Source organism: Tarenaya hassleriana, unplaced genomic scaffold, assembly GCF_000463585.1.
Source record: "Tarenaya hassleriana unplaced genomic scaffold, ASM46358v1 Cleome36, whole genome shotgun sequence".
Lineage (NCBI taxonomy): Eukaryota > Viridiplantae > Streptophyta > Magnoliopsida > Brassicales > Cleomaceae > Tarenaya > Tarenaya hassleriana.
This window is the reverse complement of record NW_010966665.1, coordinates 928677-953744: the sequence shown is the minus strand read 5'-3', so window position 1 is coordinate 953744 and position 25068 is coordinate 928677. Positions and strand designations below refer to the sequence as shown.

At 39.4% G+C, this 25068-nt stretch overlaps 6 protein-coding genes and 1 long non-coding RNA gene across 15 annotated transcripts in view; 1 reads left to right on the top strand and 6 right to left on the bottom strand.

Annotated features, from left to right (window-relative positions):
• Positions 1-149: 149 nt before the first annotated feature.
• Positions 150-3146, bottom strand: LOC104822398 (actin cytoskeleton-regulatory complex protein PAN1). The gene is made up of 3 exons (XM_010553613.1): positions 2741-3146; positions 1831-2109; positions 150-1442 (listed from the first exon to the last, which is right to left on the bottom strand). The coding sequence occupies exons 1-3, from the start codon at positions 3056-3058 to the stop codon at positions 387-389; spliced, it is 1653 nt and encodes a 550-aa protein (XP_010551915.1). The 5' UTR covers positions 3059-3146; the 3' UTR covers positions 150-386.
• A 309-nt stretch (positions 3147-3455) lies between these two features.
• Positions 3456-7334, bottom strand: LOC104822397 (isocitrate dehydrogenase [NADP], chloroplastic/mitochondrial). 2 transcript variants are annotated; one of them, XM_010553611.1, is made up of 15 exons: positions 6966-7332; positions 6435-6478; positions 6217-6326; positions 6028-6065; positions 5837-5914; positions 5680-5733; positions 5498-5599; positions 5324-5412; positions 5129-5232; positions 4980-5048; positions 4775-4890; positions 4654-4688; positions 4434-4576; positions 4081-4203; positions 3456-3717 (listed from the first exon to the last, which is right to left on the bottom strand). In XM_010553611.1, the coding sequence occupies exons 1-15, from the start codon at positions 7231-7233 to the stop codon at positions 3624-3626; spliced, it is 1467 nt and encodes a 488-aa protein (XP_010551913.1). In that variant the 5' UTR covers positions 7234-7332; the 3' UTR covers positions 3456-3623. The 2 variants fall into 2 exon arrangements, with proteins under 2 accessions (XP_010551913.1, XP_010551914.1); XM_010553612.1 differs by lacking the exon at positions 3456-3717 and adding an exon at positions 4296-4334 and having other exon boundaries at positions 4128-4203; positions 6966-7334.
• Positions 7335-8041: 707 nt separating this feature from the next.
• LOC104822394 lies at positions 8042-12559 on the bottom strand. 3 transcript variants are annotated; one of them, XR_773180.1, is made up of 7 exons: positions 12472-12559; positions 11445-11615; positions 10784-10904; positions 10483-10572; positions 9799-9955; positions 9518-9588; positions 8042-8137 (listed from the first exon to the last, which is right to left on the bottom strand). It is a non-coding gene; the product is annotated as an uncharacterized LOC104822394 (long non-coding RNA). The 3 variants fall into 3 exon arrangements; XR_773179.1 differs by lacking the exon at positions 8042-8137 and having other exon boundaries at positions 9330-9588; XR_002024532.1 differs by lacking the exon at positions 8042-8137 and having other exon boundaries at positions 9330-9588; positions 12468-12548.
• LOC104822395 (polygalacturonase At1g48100) lies at positions 10317-13101 on the top strand. Of its 2 annotated transcripts, none has more exons than XM_010553608.2 (7): positions 10317-10678; positions 10798-10929; positions 11010-11213; positions 11326-11364; positions 11457-11664; positions 11978-12168; positions 12304-13101. In XM_010553608.2, the coding sequence occupies exons 1-7, from the start codon at positions 10469-10471 to the stop codon at positions 12694-12696; spliced, it is 1377 nt and encodes a 458-aa protein (XP_010551910.1). In that variant the 5' UTR covers positions 10317-10468; the 3' UTR covers positions 12697-13101. The 2 variants fall into 2 exon arrangements, with proteins under 2 accessions (XP_010551910.1, XP_010551909.1); XM_010553607.2 differs by having other exon boundaries at positions 11320-11364.
• A 153-nt stretch (positions 13102-13254) lies between these two features.
• On the bottom strand, positions 13255-16474 carry LOC104822396 (peptide deformylase 1B, chloroplastic/mitochondrial). The gene is made up of 7 exons (XM_010553610.2): positions 16201-16474; positions 15797-15935; positions 15162-15354; positions 14663-14773; positions 14302-14364; positions 13650-13792; positions 13255-13540 (listed from the first exon to the last, which is right to left on the bottom strand). The coding sequence occupies exons 1-6, from the start codon at positions 16403-16405 to the stop codon at positions 13691-13693; spliced, it is 813 nt and encodes a 270-aa protein (XP_010551912.1). The 5' UTR covers positions 16406-16474; the 3' UTR covers positions 13255-13540; positions 13650-13690.
• Positions 16475-16726: 252 nt separating this feature from the next.
• LOC104822393 (ADP-ribosylation factor 1) lies at positions 16727-19229 on the bottom strand. 4 transcript variants are annotated; one of them, XM_010553603.2, is made up of 7 exons: positions 19133-19229; positions 18284-18451; positions 17921-17991; positions 17647-17766; positions 17436-17554; positions 17267-17348; positions 16727-17052 (listed from the first exon to the last, which is right to left on the bottom strand). In XM_010553603.2, the coding sequence occupies exons 1-7, from the start codon at positions 19191-19193 to the stop codon at positions 17047-17049; spliced, it is 627 nt and encodes a 208-aa protein (XP_010551905.1). In that variant the 5' UTR covers positions 19194-19229; the 3' UTR covers positions 16727-17046. The 4 variants fall into 4 exon arrangements, with proteins under 4 accessions (XP_010551905.1, XP_010551907.1, XP_010551906.1 ...); XM_010553605.1 differs by having other exon boundaries at positions 19066-19138; XM_010553604.1 differs by lacking the exon at positions 19133-19229 and adding an exon at positions 19025-19113.
• A 323-nt stretch (positions 19230-19552) lies between these two features.
• The window catches only part of LOC104822392 (serine/threonine-protein kinase BLUS1-like), a 7110-nt gene continuing 1594 nt past the window's right edge, over positions 19553-25068 (bottom strand). For both annotated transcript variants that reach the window (XM_010553602.1, XM_010553601.1), the window contains exons 3-22: positions 24760-25020; positions 24138-24392; positions 23817-23941; positions 23683-23727; positions 23502-23583; positions 23338-23406; positions 23083-23253; positions 22933-22992; positions 22696-22764; positions 22490-22621; positions 22274-22347; positions 21812-22072; positions 21477-21565; positions 21328-21404; positions 20639-20767; positions 20494-20536; positions 20352-20398; positions 20205-20266; positions 19912-19963; positions 19553-19830 (exon numbers count right to left, since the gene is read on the bottom strand). In XM_010553602.1, coding sequence (XP_010551904.1) covers positions 19780-19830; positions 19912-19963; positions 20205-20266; positions 20352-20398; positions 20494-20536; positions 20639-20767; positions 21328-21404; positions 21477-21565; positions 21812-22072; positions 22274-22347; positions 22490-22621; positions 22696-22764; positions 22933-22992; positions 23083-23253; positions 23338-23406; positions 23502-23583; positions 23683-23727; positions 23817-23941; positions 24138-24392; positions 24760-24927 — 2061 coding nt within the window. In that variant the 5' untranslated portion in view covers positions 24928-25020 and the 3' untranslated portion in view covers positions 19553-19779. The remainder of the gene's footprint in view (positions 19831-19911; positions 19964-20204; positions 20267-20351; positions 20399-20493; positions 20537-20638; positions 20768-21327; positions 21405-21476; positions 21566-21811; positions 22073-22273; positions 22348-22489; positions 22622-22695; positions 22765-22932; positions 22993-23082; positions 23254-23337; positions 23407-23501; positions 23584-23682; positions 23728-23816; positions 23942-24137; positions 24393-24759; positions 25021-25068) is intronic.

Sequence of the window (25068 nt, the reverse complement as noted above, 5' to 3'; positions counted from 1 at the left end):
TAAATCTAGGGAACCGACATCCGTGCCGTTTTCTGAGCTCAACAGAGAGGAAATAAAAAAAAAACCACAAGCTGTTTTAGGGTCAGAAAAACGACGGGATTTTTTAAGGTCTCTGCCGAGATACAAATACACAGAGGAAGCGAGGAGAAAAGAAAAACTAAAAGAGTGCATCATGATCAAAAGTTTCAATCAAACACAAGGGATAAATAAACTCCGGAAGAACAATGAACTCGATACGAAGCAACAAAGAGGGAAGATGTTTGTGATCTACAAGAAGTCAGCAAATTGACAGATACCCTCAAACCAGAAAGTAGACAAATGTGACAAAAAAAAAGAGAGTAGTGTTCTATACAGTGTCGATCAAACCGCCATCCGAAAGAGATGGACTACCGGCCACCGAACCAACCTCTCGGCGGCTGCTGAGTCGCTCCTCCTCCTCCTCCTCCTCCATTCATCAACTTATCTAAAACCACGTTTAGGTCGACAGCTTGACCATTCTCAGTCAGTCTTCTCACAGTTGCCTTGACTTGCTCCCTGGGGAAGCCCATGGTTGTGACCTTGTCCACCACATCATCGATTGGGACCCTGTTTCCAGACCTTGGTGAACCCGAACCCCCACTGCTAACGGCTGAAGCCATTGGCAAAGCGTGTGGAAGCATACGGGCAGTCGGAAGCTGTGGGTAACCACCGGTTTCCCCACTGCTCAAGTGGGGCGCCGCTTTCATTGGGGGGGTACTTCCAAACTGAGGAGAAGGAGAGCCAGTATATGGATAAGGTTCAGAAGAGTACCCAGAAGGAAACCCTGAGCTAGATCTACCACCTGGGCCATCATATATTGGTGGAGGAGAAGCATAGTACTGTTGGGCAGGGGCAGGGGCAGAACCAGTAGCCGGTTGACGAGGCGGATTTGGTGGATAGGGCTGGGGAGGGAATGGTGGTTCCTCAGGGTGGTAGCCTGATGATGGAGGTTGAAGCTGCTGCTGCTGAGGTGGCGATGGCTGAGGGTACTGTGGTTGTTGAGGCGGTGATTGATATGGAGGTTGATGTGGTTGTTGCAGTGGCTGAGCTGGGGGAGGAACTTGGTAAGGAGGCTGGATTGGAGGTGGTTGGGTCTGGCCTTGCCCAAGTGGTGGGAAATAAGGCTCCTGTTGGGGAGCAAACTGACTTGGGAGCTGCGGTGGATGTGAAGGCGGTGGAGGGTGGCTCTGCTGGGGCAGGCTCGATGGAGTAGCAGGAGCTGGAGGTTGCAAGAACGGAGGAGGATGAAGCTGCGGCATATGGGGCTGAGGTGCTGACGCAGGTGGTTGAGCCACTGGGTCAGTGTGCGCAGTGGTTTGTGTTTCGGGTTGTTGGTCTACCTTTGATATTTGAAATTTCGAGAGCTGAAGCTGCGCTTCAACAATTTCTTGTTTGTCCTTCAACAACTGCACACCACTTTGCACCTACAAGCAATTGACACCATGAAATCCATAAAGTAGTGATATCGTAAAGCAGGAAGACTTAAATGAAACCTTCATAAGCCTGACATCCAAAATTTGTTCCTTATTGGGTCTATACACGGGAGTCCTGCTTCTTAAAATAAACAGATAAATATTTCCCTAAACAGGTTTGAATTGGCACGAAAAAGCGCACTCACGTAAAAAAAAATGTCTACAAATACACAAAGGTTATGGCAACTTCATTTCTTTTCCCACCATAGGCAGGATCCAGATTTCCTGTTTGTCTGATATCACGAATCTACATACTAGAAAACACCCAGTTTTGTCTCTCCCAATTTCAAGATAATTTCTGTCACTATTGATAAAGCATGTTATCCATATGGGAAGTTACCTCTAATAGGATATTTTCAAGTTGTCTCATTTTCCCATCAGTGCTACCATGACTGTTGCCAACAGAAACTTTCAGATCATCAACCAGATTCTCGAGGTTGCGGGTTCTGGTTTCAAGCTGTGTCAAACGTGCACTGAGACCTTCCATGGCATGTAGCAAGTTATCGGCATGTTTCTTCATAGTCCGATCAATCTCAGATAAGATTGATGTATTAGGGGCACTCCGATCCTTCTCAAGGACAAACTTTCCAGGTTCAAGAGAATCGAGAGAACCATAACTCTGCAATCCATATAAAAGCCGTGATTAATGTTCGTGAAGGGGGAAAGCTAGTTTACAGGGAAGATTATAGCTTATTCAAGCAAACATATAAGCACTCTCTATGACCGGAAAACAAAGGCTAACGGCCGCCGGTTAAAAAAGAATGGGCATCCCCGTGTAATTGAAATCAATCAAACTACATCATATACCAAGACACGAAAAGGTGGTGGCTCTCTACAACATGACTTAAACAAATAATCCACCATTCCGTCCAAACTGTACACGGGACATGAAAGAACAATGCACAGCGAGCAAAAGAGAGCATAGAAAGCAACAGATAGAAAGCAGAAAAAGCAAATAGTTCGTTGACGCAAACAAATAGTGGTCTGCTTCTTTCAAGTTTTAATGGGTTTGAACGCCAGGGTACCCGCAACGGAGATACTGATCCAAAACTCATCGATCAATTAAAGTAGCAGAACGGTAGTATTATACAATATCGCCGGAAGCTCTCTAATACTATATAAAGCCCCAAAATCGAACACTGAAACTAACGGCAGGACCAGGAATACATATGATCTGACGCAGTCATAACGGGGATGAAGATTATAAAAGCACAAAAGCGCAGAAATAGGGAATGAAGTGGAATTATTACTCTGGTAGGCGAAGCGGAAACGGGCCTCGAATCAGGGGTAAAAACCCTAGGAACCGAGGAATTCGCAGATCCGGCTAGATCTAACGCTGAGTGAGACAATCCGGCGGTGGAAACAGGGCGAATAGGTTGGAAATCATAGCTAGGAACGATCGCTTCCTTCTTCGAGGAATCCATAACATTATCGCCGCCGATCGAACCGCTTCGCTGCTTCTGGTGATCGTCGTCCTGAGAATTGTTCATCAGATCGATGAAGTCCTTGGAAGGCGAAGAAGAGGATAGATCCATTATCTGCTTGTCCATGAACTGAGAAGTTTTCATCGATTGACAGAAACTTTCTCAGACTTCTGGGTTTGATAGGAAATAATGGGTTTTTTTTTTTTTATAAATGGATTTTTGGTTTTAGACTTAAATCGCTCTCGGTAATGCTATTATTAAGGTTAAATATACACATCGTGTCAACATTTATACACCCTTCTGGTTTACGCGGAGGGTTCATTGACAGCAAAGCAATACTCAAAAACACTTTTTTTTTTTCAATTTCTAAACTTTTAAACGGATTTTATAATATTTATAGATTCAAAAAATTTAGTTTTTTTATTTTGCATCGATTTTTTTTACCGAAATGGATTTTCAAATTTAAAAAAAATGATTTTATAAAAATTTAACGATAACTTATTTTTTAGTTTTTGGATTTTAAAAACTCAAAAGACTCGCATAACACAGAAAAAAAACGTGCAAACATGCAAATCCAAGTCTGATTGCACAACATTCGCATGCCACTTATTACAAAAAATTATTTTCAGATGAGCAAAAAGCAAAATGAGAAATGCTGTATTTCTTTCTAAAAACTAATCCAACTTTTTCTGGGAATAATGAAACGTGCTCAGACAGCGGCAAGCTCTTTGAGTTTCCCTTGGAGATTCGAGGCAACAGCGTCGATGAACTCTTCTGTGTTAAAGTACAAATCTCTGGTCACCCTGTTTTCACACACCAAACCCATCAAGTCACTAATCACTCTTCATTCCACAAAACTAGTCAACATGTCAGGGATCATACATATTACAGATTCTGATATATATATATATATATATATGTATACAGACTAAATAACAGCTGCGAGTAAACCCTATACTTTTCATTACAGAACCAAAATCTGTGTTATACACATCTCTCTATCTGTTTAAGATCCTCCTACTTACTAACGTGTGATCATGCTGGTTCAGGTACTATTCCACATGAAATGTCGGGTATGACAGACATGGTTCTGTAAGTTATGCCACTCAGACTTGACTCGAGCATGGCTTCATCAGAAGTTTAACAATAAAGAAATGTCTACTTACTTTGGACCGTGGACCAAAATGGCGAGATCCTTGGTCATTTTACCAGCCTCGACAGTGTCTATGCATGAGGTCTCAAGCTTCCGGACGAAATCATGCAATTTTTCGTTCTTATCAAGCTTCGCCCTTCAGAAATAAAAAATGAAATCCATCAAGGTGGTCAGATGATTACATATTTTATACAGTTTAAGGATGTTGAGTTAGAAACATGTATAAACCTCTCGTTTTCTTATCTTTCAGAAGCGCCCAAAGAAAAACTACGAGCAATGAGCAAAAACATGATGACAAAGGACAGTTCTGGACTGTTGTAAACATGAGTAAGAATAGACTGGCTAGAGAAACAAGGGACTAAGAACCTGTGTGCGAGGCCACGTGTCCAGGCAAATATAGAGGCTATGCTGTTAGTACTGGTCTCTTGACCCTTCTGATGCAGTCGGAAATGCCGAGTCACGGTTCCATGAGCTGCCTCTGATTCGAGTGTCCTCCCATCAGAGGACAACTGCACAAAACATCTCATATAAGACTCCCATCATCTCTTTGGTCTAAGGTGATCTCTACATATAATTAGATACGTACCAAGACCGAAGTCATTAGGCCCAATGAGCCAAACCCTGCATAGGACCAAATAAGAAGTAAATGCAGGTAAATTTCTGGCATATCGACCAATTTGTCGCTAATCAAATTTATATAAATGTACCTTGGGCAAGCAGATCACTTTGAACATCACCATCGTAATTTTTGCATGCCCAGACATATCCGCCTTCACTTTTCAGTGCATAAGCCACCATGTCATCAATCAACCGGTGCTCGTACCTGAAGACAATGTGTTTTGCCTATTAAGTTTCCCAAACATGCGAAGCAAGAGAAGTAGAAGACAAACTGCAATAAGAGCAAACAGCAACCATATAGAGTGCTCTTCAAACTTTTGCTTCCAATTCGATTCATAAACTTCTTGGAATATGTCCTTGAACCTGTAATGTTCAACCAAATCTTGCTTAAAACTTTCACTCAGGACTTGAAATTTGAAAATAACCAAAACAACAAAACCAACCTGCCATCGTATTTCTTAAGAATTGTGTTCTTGGTACTCAAGTATAATGGCCACTTCTTAGAGAAGGCCATAGCCATTGATGACTCGGCAAAAGCTCGTATTGACTGGCATGTTATAAAAAAATAAGTCCAGGTGATATGATAAAACAGCACAACCAAACAGACAAGATAATGCCAACATAAATATGATGCAAACCTCATCAACATTGTACATCGCAAGGGCAACACCTGGGCCTTTAAAGTCGTATACATCTAATTCCACGGGTGCATTCCCACCTTCTGGGACTAAGTCCATGACGATAGAGTAAGTAAAAACCTGGACTAAACGATTGAAAGATGTTTTATGGAAAATGGATCAGCATCAACTCACCAAAAACCATTTTTAGCCTTCCTGGCTCTTTAATTATTGTATCAGTGGCGCGATATTGGTCACCAAAGGCATGCCTGCCAATGCATATAGGTTTTTTCCAACCTGATAAGATATGAATACCCATGTGATGCCGCACGATAGCTCTTAATATAGAATATGGATTTATAACAATGTTAGATTACCAGGGACAATCCTGGGTATATTCCGGCATAAGATTGGTTCGCGGAAAACAGTTCCTACAAAATAAAAAACACTTTGCTAAGAATCATTTAAATTAAAAAGGCATAATAAGCCCTACTATGTTAACATTTGGTATTCTCTGAGAAGCTATAGACAAACCATTTAAGATATTTCTAATTGTGCCATTAGGACTCCTCCACATGGACTTTAATCCAAACTCCTTCACTCTGGTCTCATCTAAAGGGGAAAGAAATAAAGTAGATAAGGCAAGACTTCCACAAAACAAAAACATCTTTTTTGACAAATGAGATGAACAGATAATAACTTTGAACATATGTGGCATCACTAACCAGGAGTAATAGTGGCACATTTGATGGCAACGTTGTACCTGCAAGGGAAGTAATGCCAATGATATGGATCTCCACACTTATATTCATTTCTTCAATATGTTTTCAAGAAAACAATAGACATGCCAGCCAGAAGAAACACAAAATGGAAACCAAAATCCAAAGAGGAAAAGAACGACCCATACGACTTACTTAAGGGCTGCTTCAGCACTTTCAACTGTGACCTTGTCATCAGTCGCATCACGATTAAGTATCCCCAAGTCGAAGTACTTAATATCTAAATCTAGATAAGGTAAAATAAGCTGCAACAACGTGTAAATGACATACAAACAGCTCAGGTCTCCTGGTATAGTGATAGCTATAATCTAATATACATGAAGAAGGGGGGAAATGGAGATGAACACCCTTACTTTCTCCTTTATCATACTCCATATAACCCTTGTCATCTCATCGCCTGATGCCCACAAGAAAAGAAATTGTTTTAACATATATTCTCTGAAACACCAAAGTGACAACTTGCTCACTTCAAAGGCACACGAAAAGCAGATAACCAAACAGTAACAACCTTAAAATAAACAAATTGGCTTCAAAATATCATTCCACCCAATTCAGTGACACTTAGCAGACTGGAAATCGATCGATTCACACTCGATGGGTCACTAACAGCACTTAACCATCCGCCAAATCACAACATTTCTACGGGAACAAACTATGGCAGTAACAGTTCATCCCAAATTTATCTTTCTCGCAATCAGTCATAGAGTATATGTTCTCTAGCAATAGGAGAATAGACCAAACGTTGGAAAACAAGAGAACGATTCTTCACTCACAACCCAAAAGTATGAACAAAAGTTTGAATTATTCAAACAGTCAAATCAGGAAAAAGGAATAAGGTAAAGGGTTCTATCGAATGGGGTTTAGAGGGAGCGAGAGAATCTCACCATCCATTTCTACGATAGGATTCTTAACCTGGATTCTATCAGAAGCACCAGAAGAAGCGAAACATCGAACAGAGATGGCGTGACGGAACTGAAGAGGAAAAGCGATGCGACTCCTCGAGGCGCCATTGGGGAAGATTCCGGAATTGGGAAATCGCGTAGACTTGGAAGGATATCCAAGGGACGACAACGACGATGCAGACGAGGAAGAAGAAGAAAACATGGCGGAGGCACGGGACATGAAAGCGGCGTGAGACAGCTTTCTCAGCATCCGAGCTTTATTCCTTCACCGCCCACTCGATTTGAAGCTTCTCGAATGTCTACTGCATTTCCAGTCGAAGCGGTGCGGCCAAGTTCAAACAAACATCGAGATAAAAAATAAAAAAAATTTGCCTTTTTTTTTGTAATATCTAAATTCGCTCACGGCATTATGGGCCATAATATCCAGAAGCCCAAAACAGAAGTTAGAGTTCCGGTTGGATAAAGACCGAACAGAACAAAACCCTTTTCTCGTTTTTCGTCATCGTGTATCGTGTTTCCTTAAACCTGGTCTGGCACAGCCCATCCGTCTAAGGAAGATTCAAACGGTGATCACTGATTTACCATCTCGATGGTTGTCTATCTTTTAAGGTTTATCTATAGAGTCCGAAGATCAACAGTATTCTTTTGTAATTTGAATCCTGCATTAGATGATGCCCTTCGCTAGCCGAACAACAATGATAAGGAAAACCACCTAAGTGCACGAAAAATCACTTGTTTCAAATATATATATATATATATATATATATATATATATTGTGATTTTTTTTAAATAACCAGACGGATCTCAATCAGAAATCGTGAGAGAACCAAATATAAGTATTTTTTTTTCTGGTCAACGGACGAGAGGAAGAAGAATAAGTATCGTACACGATATTTGGTAAAAACTATAAGATAATTTGGAATTATACACAAATTGCGTACAAGTTCGTGCATGTTAAGATCAAAAAATATTATCGAAAATTTCACGGGTGTAACAGGAGAATCAAACTAGTGCATTAAAAAACTATATATTTTTAATTTGGAAATCTAGTTGATACACCACTGAAGACTCGAGAATTTTCCCATAAACTTGAGTTTAATGGAAGAAGCATTTTCGGCGAAAAATAATGAGGTAATATTGGATATAATTTTTCCTACAAAAACAACCAAAAAAAAAAATAGAGATTAGTTTGAATGTATAAAGTTTAAAGGTGGTGGTTCATAATTGAACGTCGTTTAGGATATTTCGTGGTCAATTCCAAAAAAAAAAAAATCAATGTGTCCGACATGGCTGCTTAAATATACCAGCAACTACCATATCTGCATCAAACGACATAATTTTCGAATATTCATGTAACATGTTCTTCCAAATATACCCTCAAGGGAGAAAAAATCCAATAGGTAAAGAGATCATTAAAGATGGAGACAACCCACGAGAAAGCACCAGGCAACTTTGTTCGAATTTTTCAGCTAAACATCGCGAACTTGCATTTATGTTTTTACCAAACGTTTGTACAATTTGATTCGTAAGGTTACGTTCGTTACTTTTTGAATCACAGACCCAAATATAAACGTATATATAATATATATATATACTTTTAGAGTCAAGTAAATATTCGTTACCGGAAGGCTTGTGAACCTCCCGATTACAAAAAAAGAAGTAAATCTTCGATACAAAATTCGAACCTGTGACCAATTTTCATAAACGTACACGTGACATACATCATTTATGCATAAAGTACACAAGTACGTAGAGGACACGTGTACTACAAAAATTTGGACGGAAAGGAAATTAGCAAACAAGGGACGCTAACATGGAATCACGGGTAATGGATATGTATATAAGAAGAGCTTCATCAGAGGCACAAAATCTGGAAAGAAGACCTCAAAAGGATCACCAATTGCAAGCCAATTCCCCCCCAATTGTAACCAATCAAAACCAAGTCACGAGATTTGCTCTCAGACTCTTTTGCTTTTTTAACACAGGGGAAGAAGCTCAATCACAAATCCTTTTGTAACTTCTTTTTCCAAATAAATAAATAATATTTTTTATAATAGAAAGTAGACAACTCATCAGTTAGTTGCATTAAATAATTTCATTCTAGCACAACCAAACAAAATCTTTCTTTTTTATTATTAGTATTATTACTGTTCATGCGAATTTTCAAACGCCGTTTTTTTATATTAGCCGTTTCAACGTCAACTCATGCGACGCAAACACTTTGGAACGTGCTATTCTACAACCTACTTACTATATATACCCTTGCTTGATCCGAGTTCGTCCATTTGCATATATATATATATATATATTATGTATCATAATTTTCGTTTATTTAATCTAACATATGCAAGATCCAATGAATACCATACCATATATCACCGTATGTTACGGTGCTTAATTTAAGGGCTGGGCCCCGGGGGTGACATAACAAAATTTAAGGACTTGGAAAACAGAAAATAAATTAGATTATCTTTTAATTAGGGCATACAAAACAAAAGTCATGGGAGAATGATATTATGATGAGGTGGCGTACCGGTAATTGCATGGCAACTTGCACGCTTCAAAATCTTCGCATTCCTTCTCTCTTCCAGCTTCAGATGAACACTACAATGTATGGTTTCAACTCAAATAATAAATAAGAAGCAGCAAGAATAGGATTCATATTATACCAAATAAGAAAATCACCTACTCTGATATATTCTAGAATAAAAGCAAAAGGAGTGGTGTGTGTTTCTGTTAAGCTTTAAGCTTAGGGTTATGGGTTTTGGTTTTGTTAACCGGAATGTGGCATAACAGACGTACCAGAGAGCTTACCAATATTGGTTAAGTGTTACATCGGAGTTTGGTTATGACAAACAGCAAAGCAAACAGGTGTAAACCGGGTGATGGCAAACAGAACCGATAAATTCCGGTTCATTGCATGAGTTGACTGCACGTAAAGACGTGCTCGCTTGTTCCCCAGCCACTCAAACTGCACAACAAGAGTCAGTAACAGTATGCAATTAATGAGCTTCCTCTTATTAACACAGGCATACAAAGTTTGTTTATAGACTAATCTAATTAACAAACGAGCCTGTTCAATATCAATACCAACCAAATCATTTGAACGAGGTTTCCAAACAATGCTGATCTATAAAAAACCATACTTTCCAGTTCCCCTGATTCACTTCAGACAATGTAATGGTCAGCAGAACTTAGCCGATGAAGCAAGTAATCCCCCCACATGATTTTTCATTAAATAAAATAACAGTAGAGACAATTACGCCTATTGAATAAAGATAACCAATTAAAAGAAAATGCTTGAAAAAGAAGGTCCCAGATTTTGTCTTCACCTAACTGTTTAACTGTATGCCTCATGCACGTAACAGTCCTCTTCTCTACTTATAAATACGACCCTTTGCTTTCCTCTCCTTTATCACCCATCTAAATAAAGTCTCCTCGTACAAAGTCCTGATATCCAAGCCTTCATATCATCTTTAACAATATGGGTAAACTTACCTTAAAATGCCTTGCGTGGAATGTGCTCATCTCATTCTCCCTGTTATCTTTGAGTGTCGGGATCTGTGAAGCTGCTAGGCACGGTAGATCCTGGAGAGGAAACCGTTCTCTGGTTACCACACAAGGAGAAAATTCTAAAACATTCAATGTGTTAGACTATGGTGCTAAAGGTGACGGTATTACCGATGACACAAAGGTATGCCTGTATATTTTGATGAAATGCTATTCAGTTCACCCAGAAAGAAATGCTATAACGGAATCACTAAGTTCAGAGATATTAAACCTCAAGATACAAATGTACCATTAAAATTGCAGGCTTTTGAAGCAGCTTGGGAAGCAGCTTGTAAGGTGGCAGCATCGACCCTGGTAGCTCCAACTGGGTCTACTTTCCTCGTTGGACCCATTTCCTTCTTGGGGACAGACTGCGCAGAAAACATAGCATTTCAGGTGATCCTTGAGAAGCCCAGTATATGGATTGAGCATGTATAATTGCTCAGTCAGGACTAACGTATTTGGATTAACTGCAGTTAGATGGAAAGATCATAGCTCCTACAAGTGCTAGTGCCTGGGGATCAGATCTGCTACAATGGATTGAATTCAAGACACTTAAAGGAATTGCAGTCAGAGGAAAAGGAACAATCGATGGACAAGGATCAGTTTGGTGGAATGATTCACCCAATTATGATCCAACAGATGAGTCAGAATCAAGAATCGGTTATTCTAATGACACGGTAAAAGAAGAAATTCATTTTTTTTGTATAAGCAAAAGCGAAAATCCCGCCCAATGTTCTTTCTCCAGGAAATGACCTAAACTTTTCTCCATCTCATGTGATAAAGATGCAGGATCAACTGAGTCAAAAGATGCCACGGACCAGACCAACTGTAAGCCACTCCTCTAAGAAAAGAAAAGAATGTCATCAGAGGCAATTAGTGTTAAGGTCCAGAATTTAAAATTCACGTACTTTGGCATGTAGGCTTTGAGATTCTATGGGAGTAATGGCGTGACCATCACTGGGATAACCATACAGAATAGCCCTCAGACGCATCTCAAGTTTGATGACTGCTCTGGTGTACAAGTGTCCGGTTTCACAGCTTCATCCCCCGGGGACAGCCCCAATACTGACGGAATTCACCTGCAAAACTCCCACGATGTTGTCATTTACAGCAGCACTCTAGCTTGTGGTAGCTAAAAACTTCAACTACATATCTCCTTCTGTTTACTTGCAAGTCCAAATAGCAATAGAAGTGAATTAGCATTAGAGATTGATTAAACGAAGACAAGACAATTGAACTTGTTACATACAAACAAGATTATCCTCAGCAATAATGAATCGTTCGATAGAACTTCGTATTCACCTGTTTACTCACGGTAATCACAAATTAATCCAGAATCACACAAAATGCTCAAGCTATGGAGAAACTTGCAAGGAAGAGAAGCACTTCTAGATGCGTAGGTGCTTGTTAATCACCCTGACGCATTACTTGCATTCTACAGGAGATGATTGTTTATCAATTCAAACTGGATGCTCCAATGTATACGTACACAATGTAGATTGTGGACCAGGCCATGGAATAAGCATTGGAGGACTAGGGAAGGACAACTCAAAGGCATGTGTTTCAAACATCACTGTCCGTGATGTCACGATGCATAATACTTTGAATGGCGTTAGAATAAAAACCTGGCAGGTACGACCCTCAAATCAACTTCTCCTATCAAATCTCCTATGCTACAACCAAAAACACCTTTGCAGAATTATAGGCATATAACACCAGACAGAAATCATACATAACAAAGTTGGCATTACTTTATGATCATGGCAGGGGGGATCAGGGTCTGTACAACAAGTCATGTTCTCAAATGTTCAAGTCAATGACGTTGCCAGCCCAATTGTGATCGATCAATATTATTGTGATGGTCGTGGATGCCAGAATAAAACTTCAGCAGTGGCTGTATCAGGCATAAACTACATAAACATAAAAGGTACCTACACAAGGGAACCTGTACGGTTTGCTTGCAGTGAAAGTCTGCCATGCTCAGGAATCTCTCTATCTACCATAGAGCTTAAGCCAGCCTCAGAGAAGGCAGATTCAAGCAATCCTTTCTGCTGGGAAGCATATGGTGAGCTGAAAACTACAACTGTTCCACCAATTGCATGTTTGCAAGCAGAAAAATCGTCAGGAGCCAAAAGTCAGTCCTTCCACGATGCTTGCTGATATCAAATCAACAGATTCTATGAAAAAATATTAAGATAGGGCACATTTGATACTAGTAAGGGAGTACTGTTTCCCTTGCTATAAATTATTCCCACAGGAATAGAATGTGAAATTCCTACTTTATCCTATGCTACTTGTTAGAAAGCATCTGCACAATAGTGTATACCAGTTGCATGTCAATGCAATGCAAAATATTATAGGCATTATCACAATATCTTCTGTTGAATCATCAGACATCTACTTGATTGATCATAAATCATAACAAGAATGCTGACAGAATACAAGAAAGCTTTCACAATTCAAGTCTAAAGAACAATGTGGTGCATAATTTGAATCACATATGGAAGTAGAATGTATTACATTCTATAAAATTTTCTCAAGAAAAGCATATTGCTGCTCTTGCTTTAGTCCTCATTGTCATCGTCTGAAGATAGACGTTTGCCGGTGGACAGTATCATTTAACTACCAATAAGAAAGAAACTAGTCTAAAACTCAGAGCAAAGAGTACACAAAAGAAGTTGTATTAAGGAACTGATGCGTTTTACTTGAGATTTAAAAAAAAAAAATTGATGCGTTTTACTTGAGATAAAAAGGATAACATACAAAATGATTGCACTTAGTCTGCAAGACCGTTATAAACTCAAATATAGGCTAAAGCTTAGAAACCAGAAGAAGATGTTATCACAGAACAGACAATGAAATAAATATATAGATGGAAGATTTCAACTCATATTCAAAACCGTAGAGCTTCCTGTGTAGCCCACGAAGTTGTTTAATGTCTCAGTCTTCAGAAAACAAACCATAGTTCTTTCTCATGGCCTGGTCCTATAACATATTCAGAATCCTGTAGAGGAAAGAGGAAGGACAGATTCAAGAAATAGACTCGAGAGAACGAACAACAATTACTGCAAATTCAATTCTCAACTTGGAAAAATTATCCAACCACATCATACATGAAGAATTAAAGGGAGTTTGAGCAAGTTGGACCGCCAGCTCAACGTTTTCCAAAACCTACTCCAGCTTTCTTTCTTTTCCGTGTTTGTATCTTTTCAGGACTCGGCAACCCAGTCTTCTCCTCATACTTCTTCTCCAGGGCCTATACATGAGAAATTGGTCCCCAAATATATACCATGGTAGTTAAGTGTCTAATACCAAGGCTTTGAATGGTAGTGGCTTTTATTTTGGGTTTTTGGCTTTAGTTTTTGGTTTTTAGTTTTTAGTTTTTGGTTTTTGGCTTTTGGATTTTATAAGTTTGTAAATCTAAAAAATTGTAGCTTTTGGTTTTTAGTTGATTTTTTTCATAAAGTAGATTTTCGGTTTTTTAGGAAAACCAAAATTTTAAAAACTTGATTGTTGGTTTTTTCAGTTTTTAAAATCCAAAAACTGCGAAAACCACCTCCCATTCAACACCTAATACTAATAGAGAGTATAGATCAGATAAACTTTCGAGGATGACTAGTTCTTAGATGGAAATGTTCGCCAAAAGCACTACTCGCTGCTAACGCCTGAAGGCTGAACTCCATAAGCGATTTAAAGTAGTCTAAACAAGTAACTGAACACCAGATCATTATAGACTTTTGCTATTGCTGCTACAGATTTACTCACCTCCAGCTCTTCGCGAATACCGTCAAGAACTTGATCTGACATTCTATCAAAGAAGAGAATGCCCTGTAAATATTGTCAATGGTCAGCTAATCTAACACAAATTGAAGCTTGAGAATCATACTAAAAAGAAACACCATAACACCTAGACGAAAATGAATAACCACTAAACAGATAAATGATTCCACGATGAAACTTTCTGATGCCAACGTCAAATGATCAAGCTTTTATACTAATCTCATCTAACCAAATGTACAAAAACTCGCCCTCACAACAGCAGTCAACATACTGTTCCATAAATAAATAATATGTTCTGTCTTGCTGTTTGATCAAACAAAGATATAAGAATATGGGGAATAAAAACCTGCAGATGGTCAAATTCATGTTGAAAGATTCGTGCAGGTAGACGGGAAAGACTGATTGAAAACCTTGCACCAGTTATGTCCCTTGCATCAATCTTGACAGAGTCTGGTCGCTGCAAGTATAGAAGTTACACAAAAACGATCTAATATGCTCAAGACCTTTGAAACACAAATATGGAGGGAATAGATTGAAAAGTTAACCACATTGGCATAAGAAAGATTGCACAAAAAAGGCCACCAAGATTCGAACATCATCCAATTAATCATTAGATGTGATATGAATAATCCTCAGAAAGTATAACATGCAGACATGAAGCAGTTAATGAAAATGTTACGGTATGAAACTTTTTTCTGAGGAAGATTTGCCAATCAACATTAAACTATTGCACATGTCAACAAGCAATTTATGTGCAATCAACAACCTGGAAGGACTAACTTAGTCAAATCTGGCTAGGTGAATAAGTAACACAGACATAGAAATGGAGGGCACAGCAGAAGTACCACAACATCAGCGTAGATCCCTGGAAAGGACAGGCAACCTTCATTGAATGGTACCAATTTGTTGGAATATTTATTGATTTTTGGATTAACAAGAACAATTTCATCTCCTTCGCCACGCCCTCCAGATGGATTAAACACCATGAGTTGCACGTTGATTCCTACTTGGGGTGCTGAGAGACCAATTCCATCAGTTCTGTCCAAAACAGGAACGTAACCACAGTATCATTGTGAGAGCTCTCTATCCATCCAAGCCAATTAAGTAATGAATAATAAGCTTTCAAATTAGAAGACGATATCAGAAGCACAACCACCACTAGCCAAGTAGCCAGCAATGAACGGCCTGACTACAGTTTGGTAACAATTCAGCTATCAACAATCTGCTGCTCATCCGCCAACAATCGATTTTCCTATAATTAATTACCACCGCTCACTACTAACTTAGAACTTTAGATCAATTTCCAAAATAATGAAGATGATGAACATATAAATGGCTAAATAGATATGAAGCAAAATGGATTGGCCACCAACACAGCAAGCTAAGGCAACAGAAAATAGCACCGCACGAATTATCTCCCATTTCCACCAAAATGAACCACAACAATCAAATAGGAGAGTATATTACTTGTACGACTTACTTATACATAACATCAAACATCTCATCTACCAAATTCTTCAGTGTCTCGTCGAAAACATCAATCCTCTTGTTCTTAGCTCGTAGTATAGGATCCGGATACTCAACAATCTTCAAAGGCGCCTTGAATTCAATATCAGAAGCTAAAAGAAAAGAACCCGAGGAAACAAGCATTAATCACATAGCAACTGAGCAAACAATCATCCAATTTAAAGAACTCCGTAACCACAACGTCACACAAATATAAGCAAACGTGAATACGCACACGTAAGTAGAAAATATATGCATCTACGTATATTCGAATTCTTTTTTGGGGCGGTACAAGCCGAAATCCGGAGAAATTCGAAGAAACTCAGCAACGCCTAATCCTAAACCTAAACAAGTTCGCAAGTACAGAACTGCAGTTACCAGAGGCTACTTCATCGTCTTTGGGGGAGATTCCGCGCTTCGCCAGAGCACGGACCGGAGACGGTGAAGGTCCAGTGCGGTTCACGGCGGAGGTGAGCACGGCGAGGCGGTTAGAAGCGGTGGAGAGGTTACTATGTCGAGAGAAAACGGGAAGGAGAATGCGAGAGAGCGATGTAGAGTGGAGACAACCATAGGCCATGGCCATTGAACGAAGTCTTCGGCTGCCGTAGAGCGAGAACACTTTTTTAATTTTTCCTGTAAGCGAATTAAATAGCCTCGTCCCATCATTCGTCGCGAATTCGATATGGGGTTTTCGGTTGAGGTGGTATCCTCCAAGATATTATTTTACAATAAAATAAATAATTAATTAATAATTTTTCCGGCTTGAGCGTCTCGTGGGCCACTGAGCCCTCCCTCATCTAAAAATAAATAAATAAATCATTAAACGTCTGAATATCCACGACGACGATAGACGGAAAACAGGTAATGCTTTCTTAGTTTGTGAAGCGTAGAAAACAATAATCAATAGGAGCAGCGTGAAATGGGTGTTTTCTTATTGTTTATCTCATAGAGATTAACAATCTGACCGACAAGGAACAGAACATAACTGACAGAAGCGGTAAAATGATCTCAAAGCGACTTAACAATGTAACAGGGAAGGGGGAGCAAGCAAGCAACCACACAGAGTGGCGACTCGGCCACTAAAACCAGGCAAAACTCGAAACTTAGACATCTACAAACAGCCGATATATATGGCTATATTTTAACATAATGAACCTTCAAAGGGCAGCATATATCCTATCTGCTTCGCCACCACTGCTATGGTTTCTTTCAATCTCAGCAGCTTCATGCCTGAGATTTGTCAGGAAAAAGAATTAGTAAACTCGAAATGCTGCAAGTAAAAAGAAATCTGTAAGCGAGCAAATTCACCAACTATAGCCCAAACGTGAGGCGGTAAAAAGGGTAAGGCAGAAACGCAAAATGTCCACCTGAGTTCGACCCCATCTTCTTGGGTTACCATTTACCCAAAAAAAAAAACATCACCAACAAAGAGGAACCAACCAACCTTGCTAGAAATGTTGTTGGAGAGCCAATCAAGGCCTTCATAAAGACCTTCCCCAGATGTTGCACACGTACTCTGGATGTACCTGTTATACATCGTCTTTTTAAGTTCTACCCTTCTCACGACAGAAATAAAGCAGCGCAGTTAGAAAGTAACTTTTGCTTTCAATTACCAGTGGCGTTGGCGGAGAGAGTGAAGGCCCAGCTTGTCTGTTATTTCTGCAGCATTCATCGCATTTGGAAGATCTTGTTTGTTTGCAAACACAAGAAGGACAGCATCCCTCAGTTCATCCTGCATTTATATATCCAGATTATATCTAAAAACAATGCATTTATAAACAAAGATAAGAGTCGGAGAAGGGGAAAAAAGGACCGATATAGAACCTCATTCAGCATACGATGCAGCTCATCCCTTGCTTCCCCAACTCGGTCCCTGTCGTTGCTGTCAACCACAAATATCAGTCCTTGTGTGTTCTGGAAATAGTGCCTCCACAACGGGCGGATCTGTTTTTTTTTTTTCAGGAAACAATATTCTTAACGCGTAAGGACAACAAGATGCACAAATATAGATCATGAATACCGGAATACCAAAGATCAGAGGCTATTAGAACTCTGACCAACTTAACAACTAGAAGCAGAGTATAACATGAATGTGTACCTTGTCCTGACCACCGACATCCCAAACAGTGAAACTGATGTTCTTGTACTCTACAGTCTCCACATTGAACCCTGACAACAAGAACCACCTCTCGTGATATTAGATTCTGAGCTGCATAACTTTCACTCATAAAACAAGAATTAGCAAGAGTAGATTATATAAGTCCATGGAGAGATCCAAGAGCTACAATTTCTCATAATTCAGACAAATAAGCAAATCAATAAACAACAAAAGAGCTAGAGCTGAGTAACATGATATAGGATACTTTGAACCTAGCAGTTAAACTAGATGCTACAGCCAGTTGGTTCCTAAAGACATACATTCTGGTCTAGATACCATGTGTCAAGGAATCCTGAAACTCACCAATGGTCGGGATGGTGGTGACGATCTCACCGAGCTTCAGCTTGTATAGGATTGTGGTTTTACCGGCAGCATCAAGACCTACCATCAGAATCCGCATTTCTTTTTTGGCAAAAAGCCGGCTGAACAACTTCGTGAAGCTGAGCCCCATTTTCCTCTGTCTTAGTAGCCCTGCACCAAGCAATATGTAGACCCAACCCAACAGAGAACCAAAAAACAGCATTAAAACAAGAAGAAACATGTTGGTAGAAGTAAAGCTATATACAAAAACCAGAGAAATCATTCCGACAACATACACCAAATCTGAAAACCTGAACCATTTTGACTGATCGAATCAGATCGATCCGTCGAAATCGAGACAAACTCAACAAAGAAGTCCGACTTATCTATCTACTGCTACAGATTGAAGCTACATCGATAATCAGAGCCATATACAGCTCAATCCGACAGGTAATCAAGGGGATCCATTCGCTCCAAATTGAAGCCTAATGGATCTTGCTCGTCCGAGATCAAACAACACCAAATTTTACCCACTACAAATCCAGGGAAATCATTTTCGAGCCGGAGGCAAAAAATTTGATGCGCGAGGAATTCAAAGAACAAAAATTGCAGTCTGCGACCAAACTAATCACCAGCAAAAACAATTCGACTACATATCCAACAGATTCATAGGTCACCAACAGAGAGAGACAAGACAAATCTCAACAAGAGAATTCAACGAAATATAAAAAAAAAAAATCAAACCAATGATATATCGGGGAAAGATGGAGATAGAGATCGATCACCAGAGAAGTTGAAGGGAGAGGGGTAAAAGGGAAAAATTCGAATGGAAGAAATGAACGAAAAATTTACCTCTCGAAATAACTTTTTGAGTGGATGTTCTATCAATCGGGTAATGAATAACCCCATACATTTTTTTTTTCTTTCTAGTCCCATATCAATCGGATATTTTGACTGGTCAATGACCCATCGTTTATTTATTCACGGTTTGTTTGTTTCCTTTATTTAAATTTACCATTTCTTTTTCTTTCTTTTTTTTTATTCGGACAAGCGCCCATGGGTAATCTCGGATCACTCATGCATCTCTCTCTCTCGGTGGAGTCTGCCGCCGGAACTCCCATTTAGCTGATCTCTTAGTTTTTAGTTAGCCACATGAATTATGTCTCTATACACACAAATTTTAGTAATTTATTCTTCGTTTAATATAAAAAATTTCAATATGGGTATATAAACCAATTGTCCGCGATCCAAATGGGTAGGATCCGACAAAACTAAAAAAAGAAGAAACAGTTTAAAAAAAAAACGCTGTTTAGCAAGGAACTATGATCACACATACACACCACCCCCCCTCTAAGAAATAAAACTGAAGAGGTGTATAGATAAAGTGAGCATAAGCAGAGTCAAATAAATTACAGCACGAATGTTACATAAAATATTAAGTATGAGATTTTTCACCGCATTTTCTTCTTTCACGGCGGGGAATTCTCAGACTTGTCTCGTTATCTTCCCTCGTGTCTGTGCTGCCAATCCGTTTTCAACTGACTCTCCAACTGCATAAATTCGAGCAGACACTTTCGCTTAGTCATATGTCTAACCACAATGGTTTAGTCTTCCTCTGTAATAACACAAACCTGTCCGTTTATCTGCTTCTGTTTCTTTACTTCTTCTGCTAAGCTCCAAATGCTGAACATCCAACCCAACGTCAAAAAAAAAAAAAAAAAAAGCTCCATGTATTATGTTAGTATCATGTTAGGGTCACGGTGGTTGGTTCACTTGTAGTTACCATTCAATCTCTCTCTTACCACTTCTCGTGTCTTCTCTGATATGTTCATGTTGCCAGTATCATCAGTTCTAAGCCAAACACTTGTATATAACTTTTGTTGGTTAAAGTTACTAACATTCACAAAGCTGGGTACATGCATACCTTTGTTGTAGTTGCATGAGCTGGGATTGAAGTTCTCTCTCTCTCGCTGTAGCAGGAGGTGTCTACATGAAGATAAAACATGGGTTTTCTTAGACTAAAAACCAAATGTATGGTTCTAAATTACACAATCATATTATTTCCTTTTACCTGCAAGAGTTCGTCAATGCTTGTCTCGGTTGGTTCAGATTGCTTTCCTGTGAAACGTGACAAAACGACAAGTCAGAATACTTCTGTTGGATTCTTCAGCAAAAGGAATGAACAGAGCAGTTGAAGATCGAGGGTTTAATACCAGATGTTTGCTCTACGTATTTGATCAGCCTCATAATTTCTTCCTGCGAAAAGGGGAGTAATTTTCAGTTTTCTACAATGAAGGTAATAACAATTGGAAGACGCTATATTTGAAGAAAGTGAAGAATATGAATTACAAAGTTTACCCGTTGAATAGCATTCTGCTGCAAAATGTACTGAAGTGATGGGAGGACAGAGGCCGCTGTAACATTGAGGGAGTTGGGGCTGGTTGAACCGACGCCACTGAATGGGCCGAATGTACAGTTTGTAGGCCCCTGGATGAAACCGACCCAAGAATAACATAAATAAAGCCATCATCTCTTTCATGCATTCCCGTCTCATTACCTACCATCTTATAAGGCAAACATTGCTGAAGTTTCAAAAGCTTAGGAGAACCATGGCCTTTGAAATGCCAGTAGAGCAGGAAAAGTAGAAGAGCTATTCAAATCTTGACTCAAACACCCCCAATGAGATGATATACTGAGGGGATTGTAAATTCGTTGCATGGCCCCAGTGCACCCAGAAAAGAATCATTACAAATTTAAAAGTTGCTTCTGCAGTTATGCTTTTTTATTTACGTTTTCAATTAGTGTTTTGGTTTTACAAATTTCGTTAAAATATATATAATTGTTTTACAAATTCAATTTCCCTAAGCTGGCTTCTTGATTACTACCAGAGAAGTTCACAACTATAGCTAAAAGTTCCGGTGGAAGTGTAGTTGAGCGCCTTAACTACTTAACTTGGAAAAAGCTTATTCGCAGAGAATGAAAATGTATAAGTTTTATGCAATCCAGGAATGGACACAGTTTATATACACTATGATACTTGTTCGGACCTTGGGACTGAGATCTGCTGATGTCACCTTAAACCGTCCCTTGCGCTGAACAACTGCACCTTCTGATGTATCATCCACTGCATAAAAACGGATGTTAGACAATGAGAACTGAAGACTCATAAGTCACCACCAAAATTAAAGCTACCGACCAGATGGAAGGCTGGTCTCTCTCCTCATTCGAGGATACAATGGTCCACTGTAGCTTCGCTCTGCTGGATGTTTAGACTGTTGAAAATCCCTACAGAAGCAGAGTGAAGTGGATTAGTTCATATGATCTCATTCAAGCTTCCAAGTGTTAAAACACTGTCGCACATATTTGGGCGATTGAGAATGCTTATAGAAGCGAGTCCAGTGTCTTTTGAGTTTAATATAAATTGTTCTTCACTTCTCAATCAAGCACAAGCCACAATGATGTCCAAAAGCTTCCAAGTCTAGATTATTCTTACATTAGTTAGAACCCTCGAAACTATCTGAGAAGACTGACCTCTCAGCATCATTGGTGTTTCGTTTTGGAGCAGAAGTACTCTCCGATATGAGTGAACCACTTAAATACTTTTTCTGTTCAAGAATGACCTGACGTGGTAAAGAAATGTTTTGTGTTGCTGTCTCCTCGTCTCTTGCAGTATGGGCCTGAGATCCAATGGACGGCTTTCGTAACAGTTGTGGTCCGGATTTCACTTTACTTGCATCTTTCCAATCAAGAGTAGTAGCATTATCATCATCCTCGCCAATGTCAAAGCAGCCTCTGCATCATGGAACAGACAAAATAAAATTACATGCTGATTTTGCAATTGACAGAAAACATAATTTTACAATCCTAAACAGATGGAACATTAATAGAACCTGTTCAAAATACATGAAACATTCACATGTTTACAGCTTAAATCCCAGATATGAAGGAGCCACCAATAATAAAGAGTAGCAAGAGTTAGAGAATGAGTTGTACTTGAGAGCTTGAAGAGGTTTGATTGGAAATGAAGCAAGAGAACTCTCCAAATCCTGAAGATCATTCAATTCGTCCTGGAAGAAAAAAAGAAAAAGAGGCATGTTAGTTCAAAACTTTCAAGAGGAATCTGAGTCATGCTTTCTTTATTTTCATGAAGACATATAAATTACACAAATAAAAGGAGACATTAGACTCGAGACATTGTCCCAAAATTACCTCCTGGCTAGGTGCTGTCGCAGAACTGCTAGTCCTTTCAGGGGAAAGGCCAGGTTCATCATGTCTTTCGCTTGATTTTCTGTTGACATCTGGCTCTTCAGTATGTGAAACATCATCATCATCATCTGGAATCTGCAAGGCGACAAAATCAATCCTCATTACGCGATTCACTATACAGGAAACTCATCAAGAAACTGTTAACTTACAAGGGCAGCCTGATTCTTTAAGTCCTCAAGATTAAAATTCCAAGCACTTATTCCCCTTATGTATTCTTGCTGCACAAAAAAAGGAACCCAATTATAAATGTAGGAGGATTTAAAAACAAAAACAAACTAGAGTCCCAGCACGAGCTTTCTTGCATTCTCCAGGCTCAAAGATTAGCAGCTAAATAACATTTTGCTGAGAGCTACACTATAGGAGGGTGGAATTTCTCTGATCCTTGCCTGTGATAGTTGCTCCTCGTATTCAGATTTGTTTTGGACTAGAAGATCAGCTTCCTTTGACTGAAAGAAAGAATTCACACATCAATCAAGCTTTTCCAGAAATTCTCTTCCAGGGAAGAGACAGCATAATCCACAGGACAGGCAAGAGACCTTTAGCTTCCTATAACGTTCACCTAATGGAGGAAGTCCATTAAGGATTGCACGAGCCAGATAATCAGGTGGACGTGCTTGCTTGAAAAAATGGTGCCTCAAAAGCTTTTCTGCAGGTGGACGCTTCTTCGGGTCTTTCACCAGGCATGCACCCACCAATTCCTTGAACGACTGGAAAGGACAAGCAAACATCTCTTTGAGAAGAATTGAAAATATAGAGGTGTATATTGCTAATGAAAATATGACCACACATACCTTTGTGAATCTCTTGTCTCTCTCGTAGTCAAGTCCAGGTGGTGCATTTTGTAAGGTCATTAGCAGGACCTGCAGATCCAGAGAGCAAAATATACAAACTGTGTACTAGAGAACAGTGAAGAATGAAGATATTTACAAATGGAAATATAACAGAAGATTTTTACTTTCATTGGCGGATATTTGGAAAATGGGGCGTGGCCGTGCGCCAGCTCAAGTGCTGTGATTCCAAATGACCATATATCTGCTCTGTACACAATCTAGTGTCTTAGGGAGGCAACCAGAGTAAATTATTGAGAACAAAATGCATAAAAGTCAAAGTTCAGAGTTAAGAGAAAATCAACTCACTTGAAGTCGTATCCATGCAATTGCTGCATCACTTCAGGAGCCATCCTTGTGAAGAAACAAACGTGAAATGGAATATGTCAAAATAAAATCCACAGAATCCCAGAACACGGAAATATTAAAGTAGGAAAAGGTACCAGCATGGAGTTCCAACAAATGTATTTCTAGAACGTTGTCTGTCCCCAGTATCAAACATCCAAGCAGAGACTCCAAAGTCAGCTAACTTAACGGTACCATTAGAATCAATCAAAATGTTTCCAGCCTGTAAGAGAAGCCACATATATCAATAACAATGGTGACACAGCACCATCCTTCAAAAAAGGATCCGCAATAAACGAAGAAGGACCAGAAGACAAAGAAGAAGAAAAATATTAGTTCCCATGAGAGCACTCAAATTTAACCCGATGGTAGTAGCTAGAAGATCGGTAAAAAGGGGAGCAGAGTAATGAAACATAAACCTTGACATCCCTATGGATATGCCCATGAGCATGAAGATACACAAGAGCTTTCAGAGTTTCACGGAGCAAAGTAGCGATAACAAATTCCTCGAATCCATCTGGATAATCAGACTTCATTATATGGAGACAGGATCCTCCAGCCATGTAAGGCATCACGACCCAAAGGTGGTGCCCAGTGGAAAAGGAGCAATGTGCTCGTAACAAATTAGGATGATCGATCAGATTCATCATCTGTACCTCTCGCCTGATCCCATCCTGCATGCGTATCAACATCCATTCAACATTAAATGTTCGATTTACCATGTCAACAGCAGCAGATGATGCATCACCTCTAACTTAAGTTCGTTACATTTTATAGAGGGAAAGGTTTACACAACATGAAACATATAACTCTGTTTTGACAGATTCGCCTGTGTTTGTCTACTTTCAAAGGTAACTGAACTAAAAATGGGATTCACGAGTGCTTTAAGGCGTAGAACGGAAACAGAGAAAATCAGAAAGAGCTGTAAACGCAGTCCTTGAGAGGTGACACCAGGACACTGGCGGGGAGAGAATCTTGGGAAAAAAAAAAGAGAAAAGCTGTTCTTTAAGGTACATATAAAATGTATTCTTCTATACCTACCAGATCGCTGTTGCACTTTTCCAGATCGAGAACCTTGATTGCAACTGTTTCCTTGAGAGGAATGCATAAAGCTCTATATACAGTTGCACTGACACCATCGCCGACTTCTTCGAATAACTTGTATTCTTTTGCATTGAGAGGAAATCGTTTATCCAAACCAGACTCCATTGTTATATTGTTCCTTAAATCATATGACACAAGCCTTCACTCTCATCGGTTTCAAAAAATCTACAAGAGAGTCTGACTGACAAGAGCGTCGATTTGCTACTGATCGGAGACTTCTTGAGTGAGGATTTCATGCACATCGAC